This window comes from Nerophis ophidion, linkage group LG05, assembly GCF_033978795.1.
Source record: "Nerophis ophidion isolate RoL-2023_Sa linkage group LG05, RoL_Noph_v1.0, whole genome shotgun sequence".
Classification (NCBI taxonomy): Eukaryota; Metazoa; Chordata; class Actinopteri; order Syngnathiformes; family Syngnathidae; genus Nerophis; species Nerophis ophidion.
This window is the reverse complement of record NC_084615.1, coordinates 19804337-19828082: the sequence shown is the minus strand read 5'-3', so window position 1 is coordinate 19828082 and position 23746 is coordinate 19804337. Positions and strand designations below refer to the sequence as shown.

Below are 23746 nucleotides of genomic sequence, written 5' to 3'. Positions count from 1 at the left end.
TCTTCTTCCAAAAGAAAATGTAATTATTTTATTTACGTTTTTTTTAAAACCATTAGTTGAAAATATTTCAGTGCTTTTTGAGCACATTGAACAAAACAGTGATTATTTTGGTTCCTATAACCATGATGTAAAATGTTCATACTGTGACTTCTCTATTACAATATCATCAATTGATACAATATTTTTTCTCAAACTTCTATTTCCTGAAATTAAAGGTAATATTTAGACTATCAATCAGTATCAAAATCTCACGGCACGATATCAGCACAGTATTAAGGTGTCACTATTGTAGTACCGTATATTCCAGACTATAAGACGCACATAAAAAAAAAAAAAATTCTCAGAACCCGACACTGCGCCTTAAAACCCGGTGCGCCTAATGTACAGAATAATTCTGGTTTATTTTAGGCTATTTTATTTGGTACAAACCCTGTTTCCATATGAGTTGGGAAATTGTGTTAGATGTAAATATAAACGGAATACAATGATTTGCAAATCCTTTTCAACCCATATTCAGTCAAATATGCAACAAAGACAACATATTTGATGTTCAAACTGATAAACATTTTTTTTTTTTCAAATAATCATTAACTTTAGAATTTGATGCCAGCAACACGTGACAAAGAAGTTGGGAAAGGTGGCAATAAATACTGATAAAGTTGAGGAATTCTCATCAAACATTTATCTGGAACATCCCACAGGTGTGCAGGCTAATTGGGAACAAGTGGGTGCCATGATTGGGTAAAAAAGCAGCTTCCGTGAAATGCTCAGTCATTCACAAACAAGGATTGGGAAACAGTCACCACTTTGTGAACAAATGAATGAGCAAATTGTCAAACAGTTTAAGAACAACATTTCTCAACGGGCCATTGCAAGAAATTTTGGAATTTCACCATCTACGGTCCGTAATAGCATCAAAAGGTTCAGAGAATCTGGAGAAATCACTGCACGTAAGCGATGATAGAACGGACCTTCGATCCCTCAGGCGGTACTGCATTAAAAAGCGACATCAGTGTGTAAAGGATATCACCACATGGGCTCAGGAACACTTCAGAAAACCACTGTCAGTAACTACAGTTTGTCGCTACATCTGTAAGTGCAAGTTAAAACTACTATGCAAAGCCAAAGCCATTTATCAACGACACCCAGAAACGCCGCCGGAGTGGAAAAGTGTTCTGTGGTCTGACGAGTCCACATTTCAAATTGTTTTTTGGAAACGGTGAACATCGTGTCCTCCGGATCAAAGAGGAAAAGAACCATCAGGACTGGTTTAGGTGCACAAAGTTGAAAAGCCAGCATCTGTGATGGTATGGGGGTGCATTAGTGACCAAGGCATGTGAAGGCACCATTAATGCTGAAAGGTACATACAGGTTTTGGAGCTACATGTTGCCATCCAAGCAACGTTATCATAGACGCCCCTGCTTATTTCAGCAAGACAATACCAAGTCACTTGTTACACAGCCTGGCTTCATAGTAAAAGAGTGCGGGTACTAGACTGGCTTGCCTGTAGTCCAGACCTGTCTCCCATTGAAAATGTGTGGCGCATTATGAAGTATAACATACCACAACGGAAACACCGGACTGTTGAACAACTTAAGCTGTACATAAAAAAAGAATGGGAAAGAATTCCACCCGAAAAGCTTCAAAAATGTGTCTCCTTAGTTCCCAAAGGTTTATTGAGTGCTGTTAAAAGAAAACGTAATGAAACACAGTGGTGAACATGCCCTTTTCCAACTACTTTGGCACGTGTTACAGCCATGAAATTCTAAGTTTATTATTATTTGCGAAAAAAAAAAATTGTTTATGAGTTTGAACATCAAATATCTTGTCTTTGTAGTGCATTCAATTGAATATGGGTTGAAAAGGATTTGCAAATCATTGTATTCCGTTTATATTTAAATCCAACACAATTTCCCAACTAATATGGAAACGGAGTTTGTACTTATATCTGACAGTAAACTTGCCATGAAAGCGCTAAAAAATACCGGTGTAGTGAGTTTACATTATCCACCCACGGAACTTTAGCTATTAAAGAGTTGCGGTCGGACGTTTTTTCACGGGACACATTTCCGACCATGTGATTTGTCCAGGGTGTACGCCACCTTCCGGCCGATTGTAGCTGAGATAGGCAGCAGCGCCCCCCGCGACCGCAACAGGGAATAAGCGGTAGTAAATGGATGGAAGGATGGATATCTCCGACCTTGTTGTTGTTTGCGGATAAGGAGATGCTGCTCTGTTATTGGTTGAAGTAAAGTCTGAATGTCATTAAAACAGTTAGCCGCCATCTTTTGACACTTCTTCCACTGCCGTCCTTGCACGCTACACCGCTATAACAAAGATGACGGGGAGAAGACGCTGTCGAAAGTGAGACATGTAAATAAGACTGCCCTCAAACCGGTACATCCTGAAGTGACTGTCAGAAAGCGGCTTAAGGATTATGTATAAAACATCATCTATGCAAAATTTTTACCAAATAACCACCATCACATGTTATGTAGACCACAAGGAATTGTTTTCAATTCAGAAAAAATTAATATTATGACTCATTTAATGCGCCATATAATCCGGTGAGATTTATATTAAAAAAGATCAAAAATAGCTTCCTCTTGTCGTTTTCTGATGCATATTTCACTACATCCAGCTTGTAATCTGTAGTACATATTTCCCTTTTCGGTGCCATTTTTGTTCGGCCCTTCTCAGTTTTTATAAGTTACCATCAACGTTGAAATGTTCCATTTTACTAGCTAAGGCAGTAGCATACAGCATATAGCAGTTAGCATCCCATGACCCACAATGCACTTCTGCCATGACCCTCCCCGCCGAATTCTTATTGATTGAAGTGTGTGACGATTGCTGACATTTTCTTTGTCTCTTCCGCGAATGAGATAAATAATATTATTTAATATTTTAAGGTAATGTGTTAATAATTTCACACATAAGTAGCTCCGGAGTATATGTCAAACCCCCAGCCAAACTATGAAAAAAAAAATAATATATATATATATATATATATATATATATATATATATATATATAATCTGAAAAATACGGTATATGAGTTTGGGAAAATGTTTCTCAGCAAAGTTACCAACCAATTTAACATTTTAATAATGACATGATAGGAGGGCTCTGCAGATTTTCTTACCTCAACCAAAGGTGTCAATGTTTTTTTTACCAGGGTTCGTTTGTGCGTTTGTTGGCAATGTAACTCAAACAGTTATGGATGGGTTTTGATGAATTTTTCAAATAATGTCAAAAAAACCACTTAGATGTATATCGCGCTTTTCTAGACACTCAAAGCACTCACAGAGAAGTGGGAACACATCATTCATTCACACCTGGTGGTGGTAAGCTACATCAGTAGCCACAGCTGCCCTGGGGTAGACTGACGGAACACAAAAGAACACTTCCTCTCATTTACTACTGACAAATATAGGGTTTTCACAGCATTATTGTGAAGACTTTGAAACCGGAATACCGCTGTATCTACAATACCGTTACACCCCTAATACCTAGTTTTGCTTACTATTTCATATACCTTTACCTTTTATTTTAAAGGAACTCTTCTATATAACTTTGGCCTACAGTACAGGCCAAACGTTTGGACACACCTTCTCATTCAATGTGCTTTCTTTATCCATCAATCCATTTTCAACCGCTTCTCCCTTATGTTCATGATTATTTTCATTGTAGCTTGTCACTGAAAGCATAACAACTATGAATGAACATGTGGAGTTATACACTTAACAAAAAAGGTGAAATAATTTTAGTTTCTTCAAAATAGCCAGCCTTTGCTCTGATTACTGCTTTGCACACTCTTGGCATTCTCTTGAATGAGCCTGAAATGGTTTTCACTTCACAGGTGTCATAGTTTTGATGCCTTCAGTGACAATATACAATGTAAATAGAAACTGCATGTCAACATCTCAGTTCGGTGTCACACCAACAAAATGCCCGAGCAACCATTTCCAGATGGTATGAAAAAAATAGTCAACAACAGAATTCAATAACGTCCGTAGAAACCTACGACATAGCGAAGGACATACACTATCTGATTTCCTGTTACGCAGCTCATTCTTATTTGACAGTTATTGAAATATCTTGTGTGACATCATGCACAAAAGTGCACTTTGTTTTAAACTATTGTAGTTGTGTTCTGTACAAAAAGTGCACTTTAATTTAGTGTTTTGATTTGTCATCTTCGTGACATCATGCACTCATAGCTTGTTTTAAAATGTCTCTGACAATCTTGCACTTTCTGTTTTGAAATGACATGAATGTTTGTGCCACTGCTTAATAACTGTTAAATTGACTTAATTGCGATTTCCCTCTCTGCATGAATGTTTAAAATGAGCATATATTAATTCAGTATGAAGAAGAATGTTTTAATGTAGACACATAGAATCATCATACTGCTGTGATTATATGCATCAAGTGTTCATTCAAGCCTGTGGGGAGAGTGGCCGTGCGCCACCCGAGCGTCCCTGGTTCAATTCCCACCTGGTACCAACCTCGTCACGTCCGTTGTGTCCTGAGCAAGACACTTCACCCTTGCTCCTGATGGGTGCTGGTTGGCGCCTTGCATGGCAGCTCCCTCCATCAGTGTGTGAATGTGTGTGTGAATGGGTAAATGTGGAAGTAGTGTCAAAGCGCTTTGAGTACCTTGAAGGTAGAACAGCGCTATACAAGTACAACCCATTTATCATTTATATATCGTGTATCGTGAAATGGCTTAAAAATATCGAGATATCAATGAAAGGATCGCCCAGCCCTAGTTGCAATATTATATATATATGTATATATATATATATGTATATATATATATATATATATATATATATATATATATATATATATATATATATATATATATATATATATATATGTGTGTGTGTGTGAAATAATATAATAAAAAATATTTTTTAAATGTTTACAGCCAATGCCTTTCAGCCTTACAAACAAATGATTTCTAAGAAATCAGTTAAAATTTCTATGCAGTTGCTATTTTTAAGTTCAACCAACATTGTTTCTGGCACCCATTTAGTGATTTACTAGGGATGGAACGAATGCTTCCTCTGGTTCCTGACAAATGAGGAGGTGCTCAACATGGTATCATCTGACATTTTGATGAATTGGTTTTATTGGATTTTACACGCAAAGCGTTGTGCATGCGGCGTGTGAAATTATGGTTATCGACTCGTGTAAACTTTCAAGGTGCATTCGCACGACATCCATCCGTTACAAGCATTCCTTTCACACCGCATGTATGAGGAGACTGGCAACAAGTTGGCCTCTCCTCACTCACCTTTATGGAAATGAGGTGTGACGCAGTGATTTTGGACAACTTGTGGAAAAGTGGAATCAACATGAACTGCGGTTACTCATCAATTATCTAAAATGTTTTTTTCTATGCAAATGTCTGTCTGGAATACGGAACCTTGGAGTAGACGCACACCGCAAGGGTAAAAGTAAAAACCTTCTGGGGAAGGAGAAGTGTCACAAACCCCCACTTGCTTCAATTGAGACTCTTCCAGAATAGACCATTCTAACAAGGGATAGGTAAGGATGACAGAACTGCACTCTTATCAGAAGAAATATTACAAGATATATAATTTAAGGATTTACATCCATCCATCCATTTTCTACCGCTTATTCCCTGTCGGGGTCGCGGGGGGCGCTGGCGCCTATCTCAGCTACAATCGGGCGGAAGGCGGGGTACACCCTGGACAAGTCGCCACCTCATTTCAGGGCCAACACAGATAGACAGACAACTTTCACACTCACATTCACACACTAGGGCCAATTTAGTGTTGCCAATCAACCTATCCCCAGGTGCATGTCTTTGGAGGTGGGAGGAAGCCGGAGTACCCGGAGGGAACCCACGCATTCACGGGGAGAACATGCAAACTCCACACAGAAAGATCCCGAGCCTGGATTTGAACCCAGGACTGCAGGACCTTCGTATTGTGAGGCAGACGCACTAACCCCTCTGCCACCGTGAAGCCTAAGGATTTACATGTAAAATGCAATTATAACAATCAATCAGTATGTGTTGTAATGTAATTCTCTACATGAAAAGTTGACTAAATAAATGACAATAAACCAAACTTAGATAGAAAATATGTCCTCCTTTTAAGTCCCCTTAAAGACAAGGGTGGGCTTGTCTTGTGTGCTTAAATGTTTCCCTCTTACACACGTTTATGTGTGCTATGGCTGTAATTTTTTTCCCTTAGCCCCAGTCTGGACCCCCTCTCCAGGAACCAAGGCTTAGACTGATTTTATTTTTTTTCCCTCAACCCCAACCCTACCCAGCGTTTACCTGTTTCTCACCTTTTTTGTAAGGGGCGCCGGAAGTTGGCAGACCCGTCAACGATCCTGTTTCGTCTCCCTGTAATGTTTGATCCTGTTCTGTCTCCCTGTAATGTTTGATCCTGTTCTGTCTCCCTGTAGTGTTTGATCCTGTTCTGTCTCCCTGTCATGTTTGATCCCGTTCTGTCTCCCTGTCATGTTTGATCTTGTTCTGTCTCCCTGTAGTGTTTGATCCTGTTCTGTCTCCCTGTAGTGTTTGATCCTGTTTTGTCTCCCTGTAATATTTGATCCTGTTCTGTCTCCCTGTAATGTTTGGTCCCGTTCTGTCTCCCTGTGATTTTTGATCTTGTTCTGTCTCCCTGTCATGTTTGATCCCGTTCTGTCTCCCTGTAGTGTTTGATCCTGTTCTGTCTCCCTGTAGTGTTTGATCCTGTTCTGTCTCCCTGTAATATTTGATCCTGTTCTGTCTCCCTGTCATGTTTGATCCCGTTCTGTCTCCCTGTCATGTTTGATCCCGTCCTGTCTCCCTGTCATGTTTGATCCTGTTCTGTCTCCCTGTCATGTTTGATCCTGTTCTGTCTCCCTGTAATGTTAGATCCCGTTCTGTCTCCCTGTAATGTTGGATACCTTTCTGTCTCCCTGTAAAGTTTGATCCCGTTCTCTCTCACTGTCATGTTTGATCCTGTTCTGTCTCCCTGTAATGTTTGATCCTGTTCTGTCTCCCTGTAATGTTTGATCCTGTTTTGTCTCACTGTAATGTTTGTCTGATCTTGAGTGGGATTGTGCTGAAAATCTTAATTTCCCCTCGGGGATTATTAAAATATTTCTGATTCTGATTCTGTATACTGTACAAGTGAAGTGAATTGTATTTATATAGCGTTTTTCTCTAGTGACTCAATTGCGCTTTTACATAGTGAAACCCAATATTTAAGTTACATTTAAAGCAGTGCGGGTGGCACTGGGAGCAGGTGGATAAAGTGCCTTGCCCAAGGACACACCGGCAGTGACTAAAATGGCAAAAGCGGGGATCGAACCTGGAACCCTCAAGTTGCTGGCACGGCCACTCTATCAACCGCGCTATACCACTATACCACTATATATTTCGTATGTTGGCCAAAGGTGGCGCATTTCAATTCCTTAAACACACTTATTTCATATGTTGGCCAGAGGGGGAGGACTTCAAATGTTTTACACACTTGTTATTTCATATGTTTTAGCTAAAGGGGGCGCATTTTAATTCCTTCCAGACACTCGTTATTTCATATGTTGGCCAGAGGGGGAGCATTTGAAATTTTTACACAACACTAATGGTTAGCATTACTTGGCTGCATCCAGCAGAGGCGCTGTTGATTTAGTCTCAGGTGGCTTGCTGTCTAAAGCAGTAAACATGTCATCAACTTACAATCGGGTTTGCAATGCTTTCATATATCTGCTACAATTACTTTTGGCTTGGAAGATTTAGTGCTATCTGCTCATAAACCGATTACAATTTGTCTGATACCTTAATTCAAATCCTACCAGCTCTATATCTCGGCACTTGTGCGCCTCCGTTTACAAGTAATAGAAACCAACTAGCTCGACGATACAATTCAGACAGATGGTCACCAGACAAAGCGACTGTCTCAAACACAATGCAAACCATAAAACAAACAGCACAGCAAGTTAACACAAAACAACAATGGACACATCTGCCGCTGCACAAAATGAAACCAAACCCCTGTAAAATCCATAAAGTCACGTTCTGTCTTTAAATAAAGTTTAAACACATGAGACACTTTAAATACCTGTGCCATCATATAATGTGCACATTTTACTTTGAATATGAGGGCTCAAAAATGTGTACATACATTCAAAACAAATCTGTGTTAAGTGTTCTAAACCAAAAATCACATCATATTCTCTACTGTTCGCTGGTGTTACCATATCTGAGTAATTGTGTAGAAATATGGGGAAATAACTACAAAAGTACACTTCAGTCATTAACGGCGTTACAAAAAAGATCAGTTAGAATAATCCATAATGTTGAATATAGAGAACATACAAACCCTTTATTTATTGAATCAAAAATAATACAATTCCATGACATAGTGAGTTTGCAAACAGCTAAAATTATAAACAAAGCAAACTATAACCTGCTACCCAAGAATATAGAACAATTATTCAAAAAAAAAAAGGGAAATATAATCTTCGAGAAAAATGTAATTTAAAACATTTGTATGCACGTACAACACTTAAGACCTTCAGTATATCAGTACGTGGAATTCAATTATGGAATGGATTAAGCAAAGAAATCAAAGAATGTACTAATATGATCCACTTCAAGAAACTATTCAAACTTAAAGTGTTTACAAAGTACAAAGAAGAAGAACCATGGTAAAAATTCTGAATTTACTTCATCCATCCAATCATTTTCAGCATAATCTTACTCGTCTCACTATATGAAATGCAACTTACTTCACCGATTATCATGTATTTATTATTATTGTGATTACTTATGGACTATATTGTGAATAAATTGAGAACAGGAAGCAAACAATAGTTTTAGCAACTGTTATGTAAAAGAACATGTTGAAAAGAAGAACTGGAAATTGTGATGCATCATGTTGTATGCTTGCATATTCCAAATAAACTCAAACTCAAACATATTTTTTATAATACAGTATATTGTTGCTGCTTACTGTCCAATGTACTTTGTTGGGAATTTTTCAAGAGACGAGACTTTTAGTGACTTTTTATTTAATTAAAAAGTTAATCAAAAAGTTCACCTTTTTTTGGTGTTATTGTAGACCGTACACATGTTAAGAGACTCGGATATGCTGACTGCACTCCAGACAGTCGCGTGCATCTTGTTTACATCATCAAAACATCCAGTTTCAGCAGTGCTGTTTTTGGTGTCTTTTTTCGACGGCTGCATTTTCGATGTATCGCTTCTGATTAGTGCACACTTATTAAGCTGTGTGTATATATATATATATATATATATATATATATATATATATATATATATATATATATATATATATATAGTTTAGCTTTGATTTTCATTGTTCCAATTACCGCAAACACACCATATGTGCCTAAAAGGGCATTGGCTGAGAATAAGGAAGATGCAAAGTGGAAAACTATTCTGTGGTCTGACGAGTCCGCATTTCAAATAGTTTTTGGAAACTGTGGATGTCGCGTCCTCCGGGACAAAGAGGAAAAGAACCACCTGGACTGTTCTAGGCGCAAAGTTCAAAAGTCATCATCTGTGATGGTACGGGGGTGTATTAGTGTCCAAGGCATGGGTAACTTACACATCTGTGAAAGCACCATTAATGCTGAAAGGTACATTCAGGTTTTGGAGCAACATATGTTGCCATCCAAGCAATGTATTTTTCATGGACGCCCCTGCTTATTTCAGCAAGACAATGCCATGTCACGTGTTACAACAGCGTTGCTTCATAGTAAAAGTGTGGGTACTAGACTGGCCTGCCTGTAGTCCAGACCTGTTTCCCCTTGAAAATGTGTGGCGCATTATGAAGCCTAAAATACCACAATGAAGAACCAGGACTGTTGAACAACTTAAGCTGTACATCAAGCAAGAATGGGAAATAATCCCACCTGAAAAGCTTCAAAATCAGTCTCCTCAGTTCTCAAACATTTACTGAGTGCTGTTAAAAGGAAAGGCCATGTGACACAGTGGTAAAAATGCCCATGTGACAACTTTTTTGCAATGTGTTGCTGCCATTAAATTCAAAGTAAATGATTATTTGCAGTTGGAACATTAAATATATTGTCTTTGCAGTCTATTCAATTGAATATAAGTTGAAAAGGATTGTCAAATCATTGCATTCTTTTTTTATATACCATTTACACAACATGCCAACTTCACTGCTTTTGGGTTTTGTACGTCATATTGGGAAAATTGTTGCATCCTGACGTGGGAAGTTTAACTCGAGTGAGTGTTTTATGCATGTGTTGTCCATGTAATCAGTATGTGCTTCCTGTGATGAAGCGGTATCTCATTTCCACCGCCAGACTCCGCCTCCTCCAGAACTCAGTGCTGCCTTCAAGGGCTTGAACCGACATCAAAGGCAAGTGTGAGATTTGGCATTCCTGTCAGAGCATTACAACCTCTGGAGCTTCCCCCTCACCAACCCTCAAACTGCCTGATGAAATTTAATTGAAAAAATAAAAATACAAACCTGGCTCGTTCTTTAAGCCATCTTTAAATGTTAAAGGAGAGTTAAGGCAGTGTTTTTCAACCACTGTGACGTGGCACAATAGTGTGCCGTGAGAGATTATCTAATCTCATCTATTTGGGTTAAAAATATTTTTTGCAAACCAGTAATTATAGTCCGCAAATGATTGTTGTTTTTGAGTGTATGCACTGTCTAGAGCTCGGCAGAGTAACCGTGTAATATTCTTCCATATCTTACCATGAATTGATTAACGTGGAGACCCCGATTTAAACAAGTTGAAAAACTTATTCAGGTGTTACCATTTAGTGGTCAATTGTACGGAATATGTACTAAATTGTGCAATCTACTAATAAAAGTTTAAATCAATCAATCAATCAATCAATGAAGGTGGCAGCCGGTAGCTAATTGCTTTGCAGATGTCGGAAACAGCGAGAGGCAGGGTGCAGGTAAAAAGGTAACTAATGCTTAAACTTACTGCCGGCACTGCGCACCATGACAATGCTTTAAAGTCATATCCAACAATTGCGACGACTTTTTACTGTCAACTAAGTTTTGTTTTTTAATGATCTCTGCATTTTTCAACGCCAAAAATGTGCCTTGGCTCAAAAAAGGTAAAAAAAACACTGAGTTAAGGGAAGACGTGTGATCCCTCTCTCTGTGGCTTTTTTTTTTTTGATGACGTCCTTACTCTCACTGCCCCCTCCGCCTTTTCTCCTTCTCGTGGGTAAGAAGCAGCAGGGTGGTGTGATTTAGGAGGCGGCCAGGCTGATATAACAACGCTGTGTGTGCATCCGCGTCCGAGCTCTCTGCACAAAATATTATTTACGGCTCGCAGTGACAGGGGGTGGGTAGCGCAGAAGAAGAAGCAAATTCAGCTGACCGGGCGAGACTTTAAGAGAGGCCGGGGGAGGTTGAGACACTATAATCACTATCCACACCGCTTCACATCACCTGGAGGATCCTGGCTGCGAGCGACAACAGGTTACTAGTGCATGAGGATGATGATAAAGAGCCAGCCTTTTTTTCCCCACTTACAACTACAAACCCCTCTCATGACTGATTAAGGGCAATTAAAGCAAGCGAAGGAATGCACAACGCTGCACTTTGCCACAGTATGTAAAGCAGAGGTGTCAAACTCAAGGGTCAGATTTGGCCCTACGTATTTTCCGGACCATAGGGCGCACCGGGGAGTTATAAGGCGCACTGCCAATGAACGGTCCATTTCCCATCTTTTTTCATGTATAAAGGCGCACCGGTTTAAAAGGCGCATTACAGGAGTCAATATCAGGGTTTCCCGCAGGGCTTTGTTGTTAAAGCGGCCGCCTTAACAACAAAGGGCCACCGCCTAAACCAGGCCTGGGCAATTATTTTGACTCGGGGGCCAAATTTTGAGAAAAAAAATAGTCTGGGGGGCCAGTATATCTATTTTCAGGAACACTAATACAAAACCTCACAATAATGTCTGATTGAATGCTAAAAACGTTATGACAGACCGCCTTACTGTGTTTAACAGTAAGTGTGTTTATCAATACACCGTATTTTTCGGACCATAGGGTGCATCGGATTATAAGGCGTACTGCTGGTGAATGGTCAATTTTTTATCTTTTTCATATATAGGGCGGACCGGATTATAGGGCGCATTAAAAGATTTATTTTATTATTCTTTCTTTCTAAATTGAAAACACTTCCTTGTGGTCTACAAAAATGTAATGGTGGTTATTTGGTCAAAATGTTGCATGGATGATGTTTTACTTCAAGCCACTTTCTGACAATCACTTCAGGATGCGCCGTTTTGTGGGAGGTCTTATTTAATTTTAATTTTCCTGAAGGAACTCTCCTGAAGGAATCATTAAAGTACTATCTATCTTTACGCGGCTCACCTTCAACAGCGTCTTCTCCCCGTCATCTTTGTTGTAGCGGTGTAGCGTGCAAGGACGGGAGTGGAAGAAGTGTCTAGAGATGGAGCTAACTGTTTAATGACATTCAGACTTTACTTCAATCAATAACGGAGCAGCATCTCCTTATCAGGAAACAACAACGCCCAGAAATGTGTCCCGTAAAAAAACCTCCAACCGGAACTCTGTAATAACTAAAGTTCCTTGGGTGAATAATGTAAACTCACTACACCGGTATGTTTCAGCGCTTTAAAGCTTACTGACAGCTATAAATGAGAAGTTTACACTACTTAATATTAGAAATGGCAACAGCGGAGGATGAATGTCCCATAACAAGAAGATAGAGAAAAAGAAGAAGCTTATCGACAACGGACTACAAAGGCGGATTTTTCAGGATTTATGCACATCCCAAATAGAGATCAGCAGGTACCAGAAGTTAAGAAAAGTTGATTTTGCTTAACATTGCGAAACAAAACCCCAGATGATATGTCTTACCTTATACACACACACCATAATAAAAGTTGTGTGTTTAATGTGCCGACAATCCATCAAGCGGCGCGGCTTCATAACTTAACGGAATCGTACTAAAACATTTTGAGCGATTTTTGAGCGCCCTGTGTGATGTTCTATATTTTCAATGGAACATATCAGATGTCGGTGTTGTTTACTTGAGTCATATTGCCGTCATATTGCAGTCTACACGTATCTCTTATGTTTGACTGCCATCTACTGGTCACATTTATCATTACACTATGTACTAAATAAAATTGCTTCGAGGTTGGTAAGCAAAACTCGAATGATTCCATACATTAGGCGTACCAGGTTTTAAGGCGCACTGTCGGGTTCTGAGGAAAAAAAAAAGATTTTAACAGCGCCTTATAGTCTAGAATATACGATAATACAATAGTATTGTACGGTGGCCTTAATACTGTGCTGATATCGTACCATGAGATTTTGATACCGTTTGATAGTCTATGTTACATCCCTACTAGGTATATACATTTTACCTTTTTGAGTTTTGAGGAAAAATAGTCCGGAAAATACGGTAATATGGGTCAATAAAGCATTTAATCGTTTACTAAATGTAATGTTTTCTTTGTAACGTACGGAAATACATGTACTTCATGATTTTGAGTATAGTTTAAACTTTATTATCTAATAATGCAATAAATATAATGCTGTCATTCATTTCAAACTTTTTAAAATAAAAACAAACTTCTGCTTGAGTTAAATCAAAGCAAGTTATTCATCAAACATGCACTGTAGAAGTGACGATTATGACAATTACTATGCTACATTTTTAGTCTACTTTATAACTTTTGTTTTTGCCCTCCTGTGCATTATCCTTTCCATCTTCATCCTCTGTAACTGAGCTACTGTGGGGAACAATGTTCCTTGCGGATCATTAAAGTTTGTCTAAGTCTAATAAATTTTACAGTGAAAAAAACAAAAACTGGCAGCTCAGTTGCCAGGATAAAACAGTGAAGAAAAAAAAAAAAACTATAGTACCGTTTTTCCATTTGCAGTAGAATGCTGTAAAAACCATTGTACATTGTACGGTGAAGTTGATAGTTTTTAGTATTTTTACTGATTTAAAAAAAAAAAATGTATAGTGTAAGTAATTCATATATGATAATCAAATACGCAGCGATACATTTTATAATATCATGAGGTGAATTCTTATACATTTATATTCATAAATTACATACAGTTACTAGCGGGGGCAGCCAAGTGTAACCGTGTTCGACACCACTGATGTAAAGCATCCAAACATAGGCTTATTTTTGGATCCAACCGTATCACGCCACATTAGGACTGGGTAATACCAGTCCTAATGTTCCCTACCCCTGCGCTAGAGAATGAGGACTGCTTGAAACTCTGCATGTCAACATCTCCTGCCGGTGCCACACCAACAAAATGTCGAAGCAACTATTTCCACATCAACACCGTATGAAAAAAAAAATTCAACAAGAGGAGATAACGTCCGCAGGACCCTATTACGCAGCTCATTTTTATTCGACAGTTATTGAAATATCTTGTGTGACATCATGCACAAAAGTGCACTTTATTTGTTTTTAACTATTTAAGTGGCGTTCTGTACAAAAAGTGCACTTTAATTTAGTGTTGTTTTGATATGTCATCTTGGTGACATCATGCACAAAAGTGCACTCATAGCTTGTTCTAAAATGTCTCTGACAATCTTGCACTTTCTGTTTCGGAAATGACATGAATGTTTGTGCCGCTGCCTAATAACGGTTAAATAAATACACTTTTGGTAAAATTACTTAGTTGAGCATATATTAATGCAGTATGAAGAACAATGTTTTAATGTGGACACATAGAATTATCATACTGCTGTGATTATATGCATCAAGGCTTAGGCAAAATATGGAGATATATATGGTGTATCGTGACATGGCCTAAAAATATTGGGATATTAATAAAAGGTCATATCGCCCAGCCCTACGCTACATTCCAGGTATACACATTGCATTGCAAATTCCACGTTGTTCTTTTTTTGTTTGTTTGAAGCAATGCTGGAAGGACTACAAGAGTTGTGCCAGTTGGGGACGGGATCAGCATGTCAAGACAGGTTTGCCACTGGAAGTCTACAAACAAGCTCGTCTGGGCTTTAAGGCAGGCGCCATGTGTCTTCTAGTATTAGCGAAGAGTTGTGAACAAACTGTTAAATAATCCATATATACCGACAACTGCCAACTAAAAACTTCTGTTGTTTGGATACTTCACATTAGTTTTGGGCGATATTACAAATGTGGTTATCGAGCAAATACCAAGTAGTTACAGGTGCAGTATTGGTTATATCCATGCTACTCATACAGTCCTTTATCTTTTTAAGATCACAATACTATCCATCCATCCATCCATTTCTACCGCTTGTCCCTTCAGATAAAAACATGGTATAGCCGTGTAACAATATCAATTCAATATTTATTGTTGTGTGAATGCTCCAAAGCATTCACACATATGGTTTTCTACACCACAATTAATATATGTGTTCTTCTTCTTCTCCAGATTTTGGCGTATTTTCCACATTTTTCATCCGTTTCAAAGCGTTCCAACTTCAAACTGTTCAGCCTATCCGGGAATGGCGGGCTCGCCCTTGACAAATTCCAAAAATTCCGAGATTTCCCAGGTTTTCCGAGACATTTTTCCCTTTCAAAATGAATTGGCCGTTTTTCAAACTTCCACCACTTCCACATTTTTCAACCGATTCAAAACATTCTACCTGCAAGATATTCCAACATCCTAGAAATTCAAACTACGCTTTTTCCAAGTTCATTAAAATTCCAGGATTTTACAGAACTCCTGCTTTTCTACAGCCCTATTTCCACCCTATTTTCTGGCAAATACTCCTCCCACATTTTCAACCCACTATAACCGTTCCACTGTCAAAACATTCCTTTAAATCAGGACAAAAACAAAGTTGTTTTTTGAACTGGAAAAATTCTCGAAATTCCAGGAATTCCATTATACCATTTTTCAAATCAAATCAATTCAAATCAACTTTATTTATAAAGCACATTTAAAATGTACCACAGGGGTAGCCAAAGTGCCGTACAATGGGCAGGTTAAAAGATAATTTGAAGACCGAGCAAACAACACAACACGAACAGAACATGATAAAAAAATAAATAAATAAAACATAAAAACAGGTTCACAGCAGGTGTATAATGGGGCGCCAACATGTTACTATTTCAACATTCTTCGACCAATTTGAAAAATTCCAACACCAACCATTTCAACTCATTCAGACCATTCATGTGGTTTACCATTTTCAAAAAAATTCCAGATTTTTCCGAAATTCCCTAATACCGTTGACTACTTCAACATTTCTTGCCCGATTTAAACAATTCCAACACCAACCAATTCAGCTCATTTAGGACATTCATGGCCCTAATCATTTTCTAAAAAATTTCCGCTTCTCACAAATTTCCAGGAAGTTCCCGTTGAAATGAATGGGGCATTTTTCCAAGTTGCACAATTCCCACATTTTTAAACCTATTCAAACATCAACACAATCATCTTACCCTGGACATTCAAATTAAAACTTTCCCAAGTTCCAAACCAAATTCCGATTTTTCTGGAAATGCAAACTCTTCAACTTTCAAACCATTCAAACTAGTCTTATATGCAAACTAGATTCAGTCAGCATTTCAGTTAAACTTCAGTATTGTAGCATTCACACACAATTCCTTAAGTAATTGCCTCATATAGTTACCCTTATTTTTGCTCTAAAGGACCTGCTGTGTCCAGGGACTTAGTTCCTGAGATTGTAAACAATAATAAAAACTAAAAAATAATTTTGGGATGATAAAAAAAAATACTAATCCAACCACTGTAGTATAGAAAAAATAATGTTATACTTGGTATCTTTACTGTCAATATTTGTTTTGATTCGCTTACCTTTGTTTACGTTAACAAGCTCTAGCCTGCGGTTAGCATATCCTCCTACAGTGTGTAATGTAGCATGTTTACCTAGTCTCCAACCTCCAGGGATGACACTTGGAAGGAAGTATTAGGCGAGGATTACTGACTTTGCACTGTGTAGGGACATTAGCCGCGAGCTATAATGCGACATTGAGGAATCGTCTGTTTGCTTGTGGCTGTCAAATTTGCAGACACAGCTAAAATGAGTCATCAACATGCATTACCACATTACATAAGTATTAAAAACGTCAGGCAAATTGATATCACTAAATTGTATATTGTCTATATTGCGCAACTCGAGTGTAAATATGATTAAAGGACATTACTTTATATCTAGAGTGCTCTAATAATGATGAAAAGTGTATTTAGAAGGTTGTGAATAGTTTTTTAAGCTCTAGTTATGGAAATATTTGATCTATAATTAGTACTTTGAGGAAATCCACTATATTATTGACTATTGATTAACTACTGGCATTTTTAACAATCTAAATGTAAGAATTGGGTGGACAATTTAAAAATGTCTTTATTTTACACAGCATCAAAATTACCCAATGAGTGCTACCAAATAAAACTTATGCTCTTAGCTGCAGTCAATCATGATCACGACTGAAAAGTTACAATTCCTAATAGTGTTGTCTCGATACCAATATTTTGGTACTGGTACCGGTACCAAAATGTATTTTGATACTTTTCTAAATAAAGGGGACCACATAAAAAATTGCATTATTGGCTTTATTTCAACAAAAAATCTTGGGGCACATTAAACATATGTTTATTATTGTAATTTAGTCCTTACATAAGATAGTGAACATACTGCACAACTTGTCTTTTAGTAGTTAGTAAACAAACAAAGACTCCTAATTTAGGTGTTGACGTATACAGTAACATGTTGTGTCATTTATTATTCTATTATTTTGTCAGAAATATGAAGGACAAGTGGTATAAAATTAATTATTAATCTACTCGTTCATTTGCTGTTAAAATCTGCTTATTATCGGCTTTAACATGTTTATATACACTTCTGTTAAAATGTAATAATCACTTATTCTTCTCTTCTTTGATACTTTACATTAGCTTTGGCTGATACCACAAAACTGGGTATCAATTCAATACCAAGTAGTTACAGGATCATACATTGGTCATACTCAAAGTCCTTGTGTGCTTTTCCCGAAATTGCCATTAAAATAAATGGGACATTCTTCAAAGTTCCACAACTCCCACATTTTCATCTGATTCAAACTGTTCCAACTTCAAAATAGTCAGCCTGTTTGGGAATTGTGTGCACTACTTCAACAATTCTGAAAAAAAATTCCAGGATTTCAGTAGAACTTCAGCATTGGAGCATTCACACGCAATTCCCTCAGGAATTGCCTCATCAAGTAGTTGTTTACACTCTTGTTTGAATCCAGAATTAATTTATACTTAATTACCTTACATAAAATAACAGGAATATAGGAGACTTCACCAGCAATGTACAGTATACACTATATTCAAGTCACACTAGTTGTTGTTTTGTTAAAAAGTTACTAAATCGAGTAAAACTCAATGATTGCATCTTCCTAAAAAAATGTTGTTCTTGAATTGATCGTTGCACTCCTATAAAATACAAACTAAGTTCTAAATAAATTCCCAGATTTCAAGGTCTTCCTGGACATTATTCCCATTCAAAATGAATTGGGAATTTTTCAAACTTCCACCATTTCCACATTTCAACCGATTCAAACCATTCTACCTTCAACACATTCCACCGTCCTGGAAATTTTAACTACTTTTTTGTCCAATTTCAAAAAAATTAGCAGATTTCCCAGAATGCCTGGTTTTCCCATTCAAAATGAATTGGCCATTTTTCAAACTTCCACTACTTCCACACTTTTCAACCGTTTCAAACCATTCCACCGTATACTTGTACACATTCCAACATCCTGGAAATTTAATCAACCTTTTTTTCAAGTTCACAAAAAATCCCAGATTTCCCAGAATTCCTGGGTTTCTGGAACATTTTTCCCATTCAAAATGAATTGGCTATTTTTCAAACTTCCACCATTTCCACATTTCTCAACCGATTCAAACCATTCCACCTTCGACACATTCCACCCTCCTGGAAATGTAAACTACTTTTTTTCCAAGTACACAAAAAATCCCAGATTTCCCAGAATTCCTAGTTTTGCGGGACATTTTTCCCATTCAAAATGACTTGGGCATTTTTCAAACTTCCACCATTTCCACATTTTTCAACCGATTCAAGCCATTCCTCCTTCAACACATTCCACTATCCTGGAAATTTAAACTACTTTTTTTTCCAAGTTCACAAAAATTCACAGATCTCCCAGAATGCTTGGTTTTCCCTTTCAAAATGAATTGGCCATTTTTCAAACTTCCACCATTTACACATTTTTCAAACGATTCAAACAATTCCTCCTTCAACACATTCCACCCTCCTGGAAATGTAAACTACCTTTTTCCAAGTATAAAAAAATTCCATGATTTTTCTCAGATCCTTTTTTTCTGGCGACTACATCTTCCACATTTTTCAATGCGTTTCAAACGTTCCACCGTCAAAACATTCCTCTTAATCTGGACAAAAAACAAAGTTGTTTTTGAACTGGAATTTTTTTCCCTAAAATTCCAGGACTTCCGTAATACTAATTCTCAATTCAACACGTTACTACTTGAACATTTCTTGACTGATTTGAAAAATTCCAACACTAACCATTTCAACTCATTCAGATCACTCAAGTATTTTTAACCATTTTCCAAAAAATTCCAGCTTTTCCTGAAATTCACATTGAAATAAATGGGACATTCTTCAAACTTCCACAACTCCCACATTCTTCATCTGATTCGAACTGTTCCAACTTCAAAATACTCAGCCTGTTTGGGAATTATGTGTTCTACTTCAACAATTCTAAAAAAAATTCCAGGATTTCAGTTCAACTTCCGCATCGGTGCATTCACAAGCAATTTCTTCAGGAATTGCCTCATCTAGTTGTTGTTTACTCTCTTGTTTGGATCCATAATTCATTTATACTTATTTACAGGAATATAGGAAACTTCACCTGCAATGTACAGTATCCACTATTTATTCAAGTCACACTAGTTGTTGTTTTGTTGTTAGAAAGTTACTGAATCGATTTCAAATCGCTGATTGTATCTTCCTAAAAATAACACTTTCCATAACCGTATCGGCAACCACACCGTTACACCCCTATAAAATACAAACTCATTTATAAATAAAGTTCCAATGCCTGTGTCTAAAAAAGACACCACAATTGGAATTGTTTCCCCCCTGCCCCCTAACAGCAAGTCCTCCTCCTGTGTGTGACCTTAACTTCCAGTGCGTCGTGACTTCCTGACTGGAGGGAACTTGACTGGCAGTCAGCCAGCCTGCGGGACTGAGCGAAGCAGCTGCTTGGGGGAAACAACATTGTTCCGATCACGTTAAAAAAAAGGAGATTGCAAGCTAGTTTGGGTCAGAACCGGGTAGATGTAAGCTGGCCGTGTGCGTGTATCTATATGTGTGTGTGTGTGTGTGTATACTTGTATTTCTACCCTTCTTGAGACATCAACAATGAAAAGTACCGACAATATGAGGACCGGTGAACAAGTTAGGACATAAATCATGGTCCTAATAAAAGGAAAACCGTTGCATCTAGCAGAGAATGTCTCATTTGCACCCCTGGTGGTGAAATTTATCAAACTTAGGGTGGTCCCAAAAGAAAGGGATTGTTCAAATTGACTCTGTTGCAAGTCTTGTGTATTCTTTGTAACTTGTTTGTGTGTGCTATGGCTATTGAGTTGTTTATTTCCTGGTCTCAGTCTGGACCCTCTCCCCGGGAGTTCTGACTCATCCCAACCCACCCACCAATGTTTACCCGTTTTCTACCTTTTTAAGGGGCGCCGAAAGTTGGTCCCTGTCTCCGAGTAAATGTTTGTCTCCTCGCTGAAAACTATGTGTCGGTTTTAAAAGTGCTCCCCCTCTATTCAACTTACGAAATAACAAGTGTGTGTAAAATGTTTTGAAGTACTCCCCCTCTGGCCAACATATGTAATAACAAGTGTGTGTAAAGGAATTGAAATGCGCCCCCTCTTTGGCCAAAATTAATAAGAAAAATTTAATAAATATACATAGAGGGAGAGAGAGAGAGAGAGAGAGAGAGAGAGGGAAAGAGAGAGAGAGAAGACACACTACAATAACTTGAAGTATGCTGAAAATTGTAATTTCTCCTCAGGGATTTTCCTAGTTGCAGAGGGGTTAGTGCGTCTGCCTCACAGTACGAAGGTCCTGAGTAGTTTGGGGTTCAATCCCGGGCTCGGGATCTTTCCGTGTGGAGTTTGCATGTCCTCCCCGTGAATGCGTGGGTTCCCTCCGGGTAGTCCGGCTTCCTCCCACTTCCAAAGACATGCACCTGGGGATAGGTTGATTGGCAACACTAAATTTGCCCTAGTGTGTGAATGTGAGTGTGAATGTTGTCTGTCTATCTGTGTTGGCCCTGCGATGAGGGGGCGACTTGTCCAGGGTGTACCCCCCCTTCTGCCCGATTGTAGCTGAGATAGGCACCAGGGCCCCCCGCAAACCCAAAGGAAATAAGCGGTAGAAAATGGATGATTCTGATAAATAATGAAGATTAAAGACCAATTACAAAAAATATATATATCACTAAATAGTTTTTTATATTTGCACGGTATGTATATATTATCCACGATTTGTACTTTTCATAGAGGTCTACGAACGCCTCCCTAGGGAGGTGTTTAGGGCACGTCCGACCGGCAGGAGGCATGGGGAAGACCCAGGACACGTTGGGAAGACTTTCCCCTCAGGGATTAATACAGTATTTCTGATTCTGAAAAATAATGAAGATTAGAGACCACTTACAAAAAAAATCACTTAATAGTTACATTTTTTTTATATTTGCACAGTATATATTAGCTTCGATTTTTACTTTTCATAAAAGGTCTCCGAACGCCTCCCGAGGGAGGTGTTTAGGGCACGTACGACCGGCAGGAGACATGTTGGGAAGACTATGTCTCCCGGCCGGCCTGGGAATGCCTCGGGATCCCCCGGTAGGAGCCGGACGAAGTGGTTGGGCAGAGGGAAGTCTGGCCTTCTCTGCTTAGGCTGCTGCCCCCGCGACCAGACTTCGGATAAGCGGAAGAAAATGGATGGATGCATGTATATATTATCAATGTTGCAAATAGAAATCTTTATATATCTAGAAAGGGTGGTCCTAAAGAGGTAGGCATTTTTCAGAGATCTCAAGAAGGTATTAAATACAAGAATGTGTGTGTGTGTGGGCGTGTGGTGTCAGTCACACATACCAGTCGGTTCAGTCTTCTTCGTAGCATCTTGATTTCCACGTCCTCCGAGAAAGACTCCCCCTCCCCCGGCTTGGCTCCCACAGTCTCTCCCCCCCTTTCTGGGAGCAACTTTATTTCATGTATGTTAGTGAAGCAGCCTAGCCCCTGGGCTATCTACGCTCTAGCTCCTGGGCTATCTATGCTCTACTACTCTACTGACGTTAGTTAGAGGCGCAAGAAATACCGCGGAACTGCTACATCCTCCCCGTGTGAGTCGACTCCACCGCCCGGTCAACATTCGCATCCTCTCCCGCTGCCGCTGCTGCTGTTGTTATTGCTGGGAGTGGCGGGTAGCGGCGTGGCGGTTCGTCGGTAGTTCCCCTGGAAGCTGGAGGCTAGAGCCGCCGCTGACATCTCGCTCGGCTCCGGCGCCCTGTTGCTGCTGGTGCCGCTGCTGGTTTTCCGGCCGCCGCAAGCCGCCAGCGAGGATCCCTGCGAGGCTTGACTGACTGTGTCACCGGAAACTAGAACTTAACTTCTCTTTTCACACTCGCTCGGCTGGCTGCGAACCGGCAGCTTCACTCCCGCCGGCTCAGTGATTAAGATTATCAGTAAAAAAAAAAAAAAAAAACGATAGCTCGCCCCGCCCGGTTGAAGGTGCGGCAACTTTGACCGTGCCGGTGCATTGTGGGTAATGCAGTTGAAAATAAAAAGAGAGCTACACGACGCAGTTCCGCACTTCCCATTTTTTAGTAGGGTGTGTTGGTGACGTAAGTTTACGTGACGTCATCTTTGTGACGACGATGTTATCTTCTTTGCAACGTCATTCGATTGGCTAAGTTTTATAAGCATAAATGTAAGTTTCTCAATACCCGACCCGGTTTTTTTGTGCCTTTAAAAAAGAATGAGAACTCTATGTTAAAGCTGTGAAGACGATGAATCTGTGTTCCAAATTTAATTTATGAACTGAAATTGTGTGAGCCTATGGCTTTGCACTTACACATACACACACAGTATATGTATATATATATATATATATATATATTTATATATATATATATACATATATATATATATATATATATATATATATATATATATATATATACATATATATATATATATATATATATATATATATATATATATATATATATATATGTATATGTAGTTTTTTTTTAAAATCTTTTTTTCCCCTCCCATCCCCCCCCCCCCCCTTGTTTACTTGTATCTCACCTTTTTTTGTAAGGGGCGCCAGAAGTCGGAAGACCCGTTAGCGACCCTGGTCTGTCTCCCTGTAATGTTTGTCTGATCTTGAATGGGATTGTGCTGAAAATGTAAATTTTCCTGAAGGAACTCTCCTGAAAGAATAAATAAAGTAATATATATAAATAAAGTAATATATATATGTATACCGTATTTCCTTGAATTGCCGCAGGGGATATAGTATGTGCCTGCCTTGAATTATTTTATTTACATATATATATATATATATATATATATATATATATATATATATATATATATATATATATATATATATTTATATATATATATATATATATATATATGATTTCTCATTGAATGTCAAACATGGCGTCCCACATGCTGCA

At 38.5% G+C, this 23746-nt stretch overlaps 1 protein-coding gene across 2 annotated transcripts in view; it reads right to left on the bottom strand.

The window, feature by feature from the left end:
- atp11c (ATPase phospholipid transporting 11C) overlaps positions 1–22748 on the bottom strand; it is a 171474-nt gene extending 148726 nt beyond the window's left edge. Inside the window, exon 1 of one of the 2 annotated variants that reach the window (XM_061900308.1) lies at positions 22378–22748. In XM_061900308.1, coding sequence (XP_061756292.1) covers positions 22378–22437 — 60 coding nt within the window. In that variant the 5' untranslated portion in view covers positions 22438–22748. The remainder of the gene's footprint in view (positions 1–22377) is intronic. The other variant, XM_061900309.1, reaches the window with a different exon arrangement.
- Between the last annotated feature and the right edge of the window lie 998 nt (positions 22749–23746).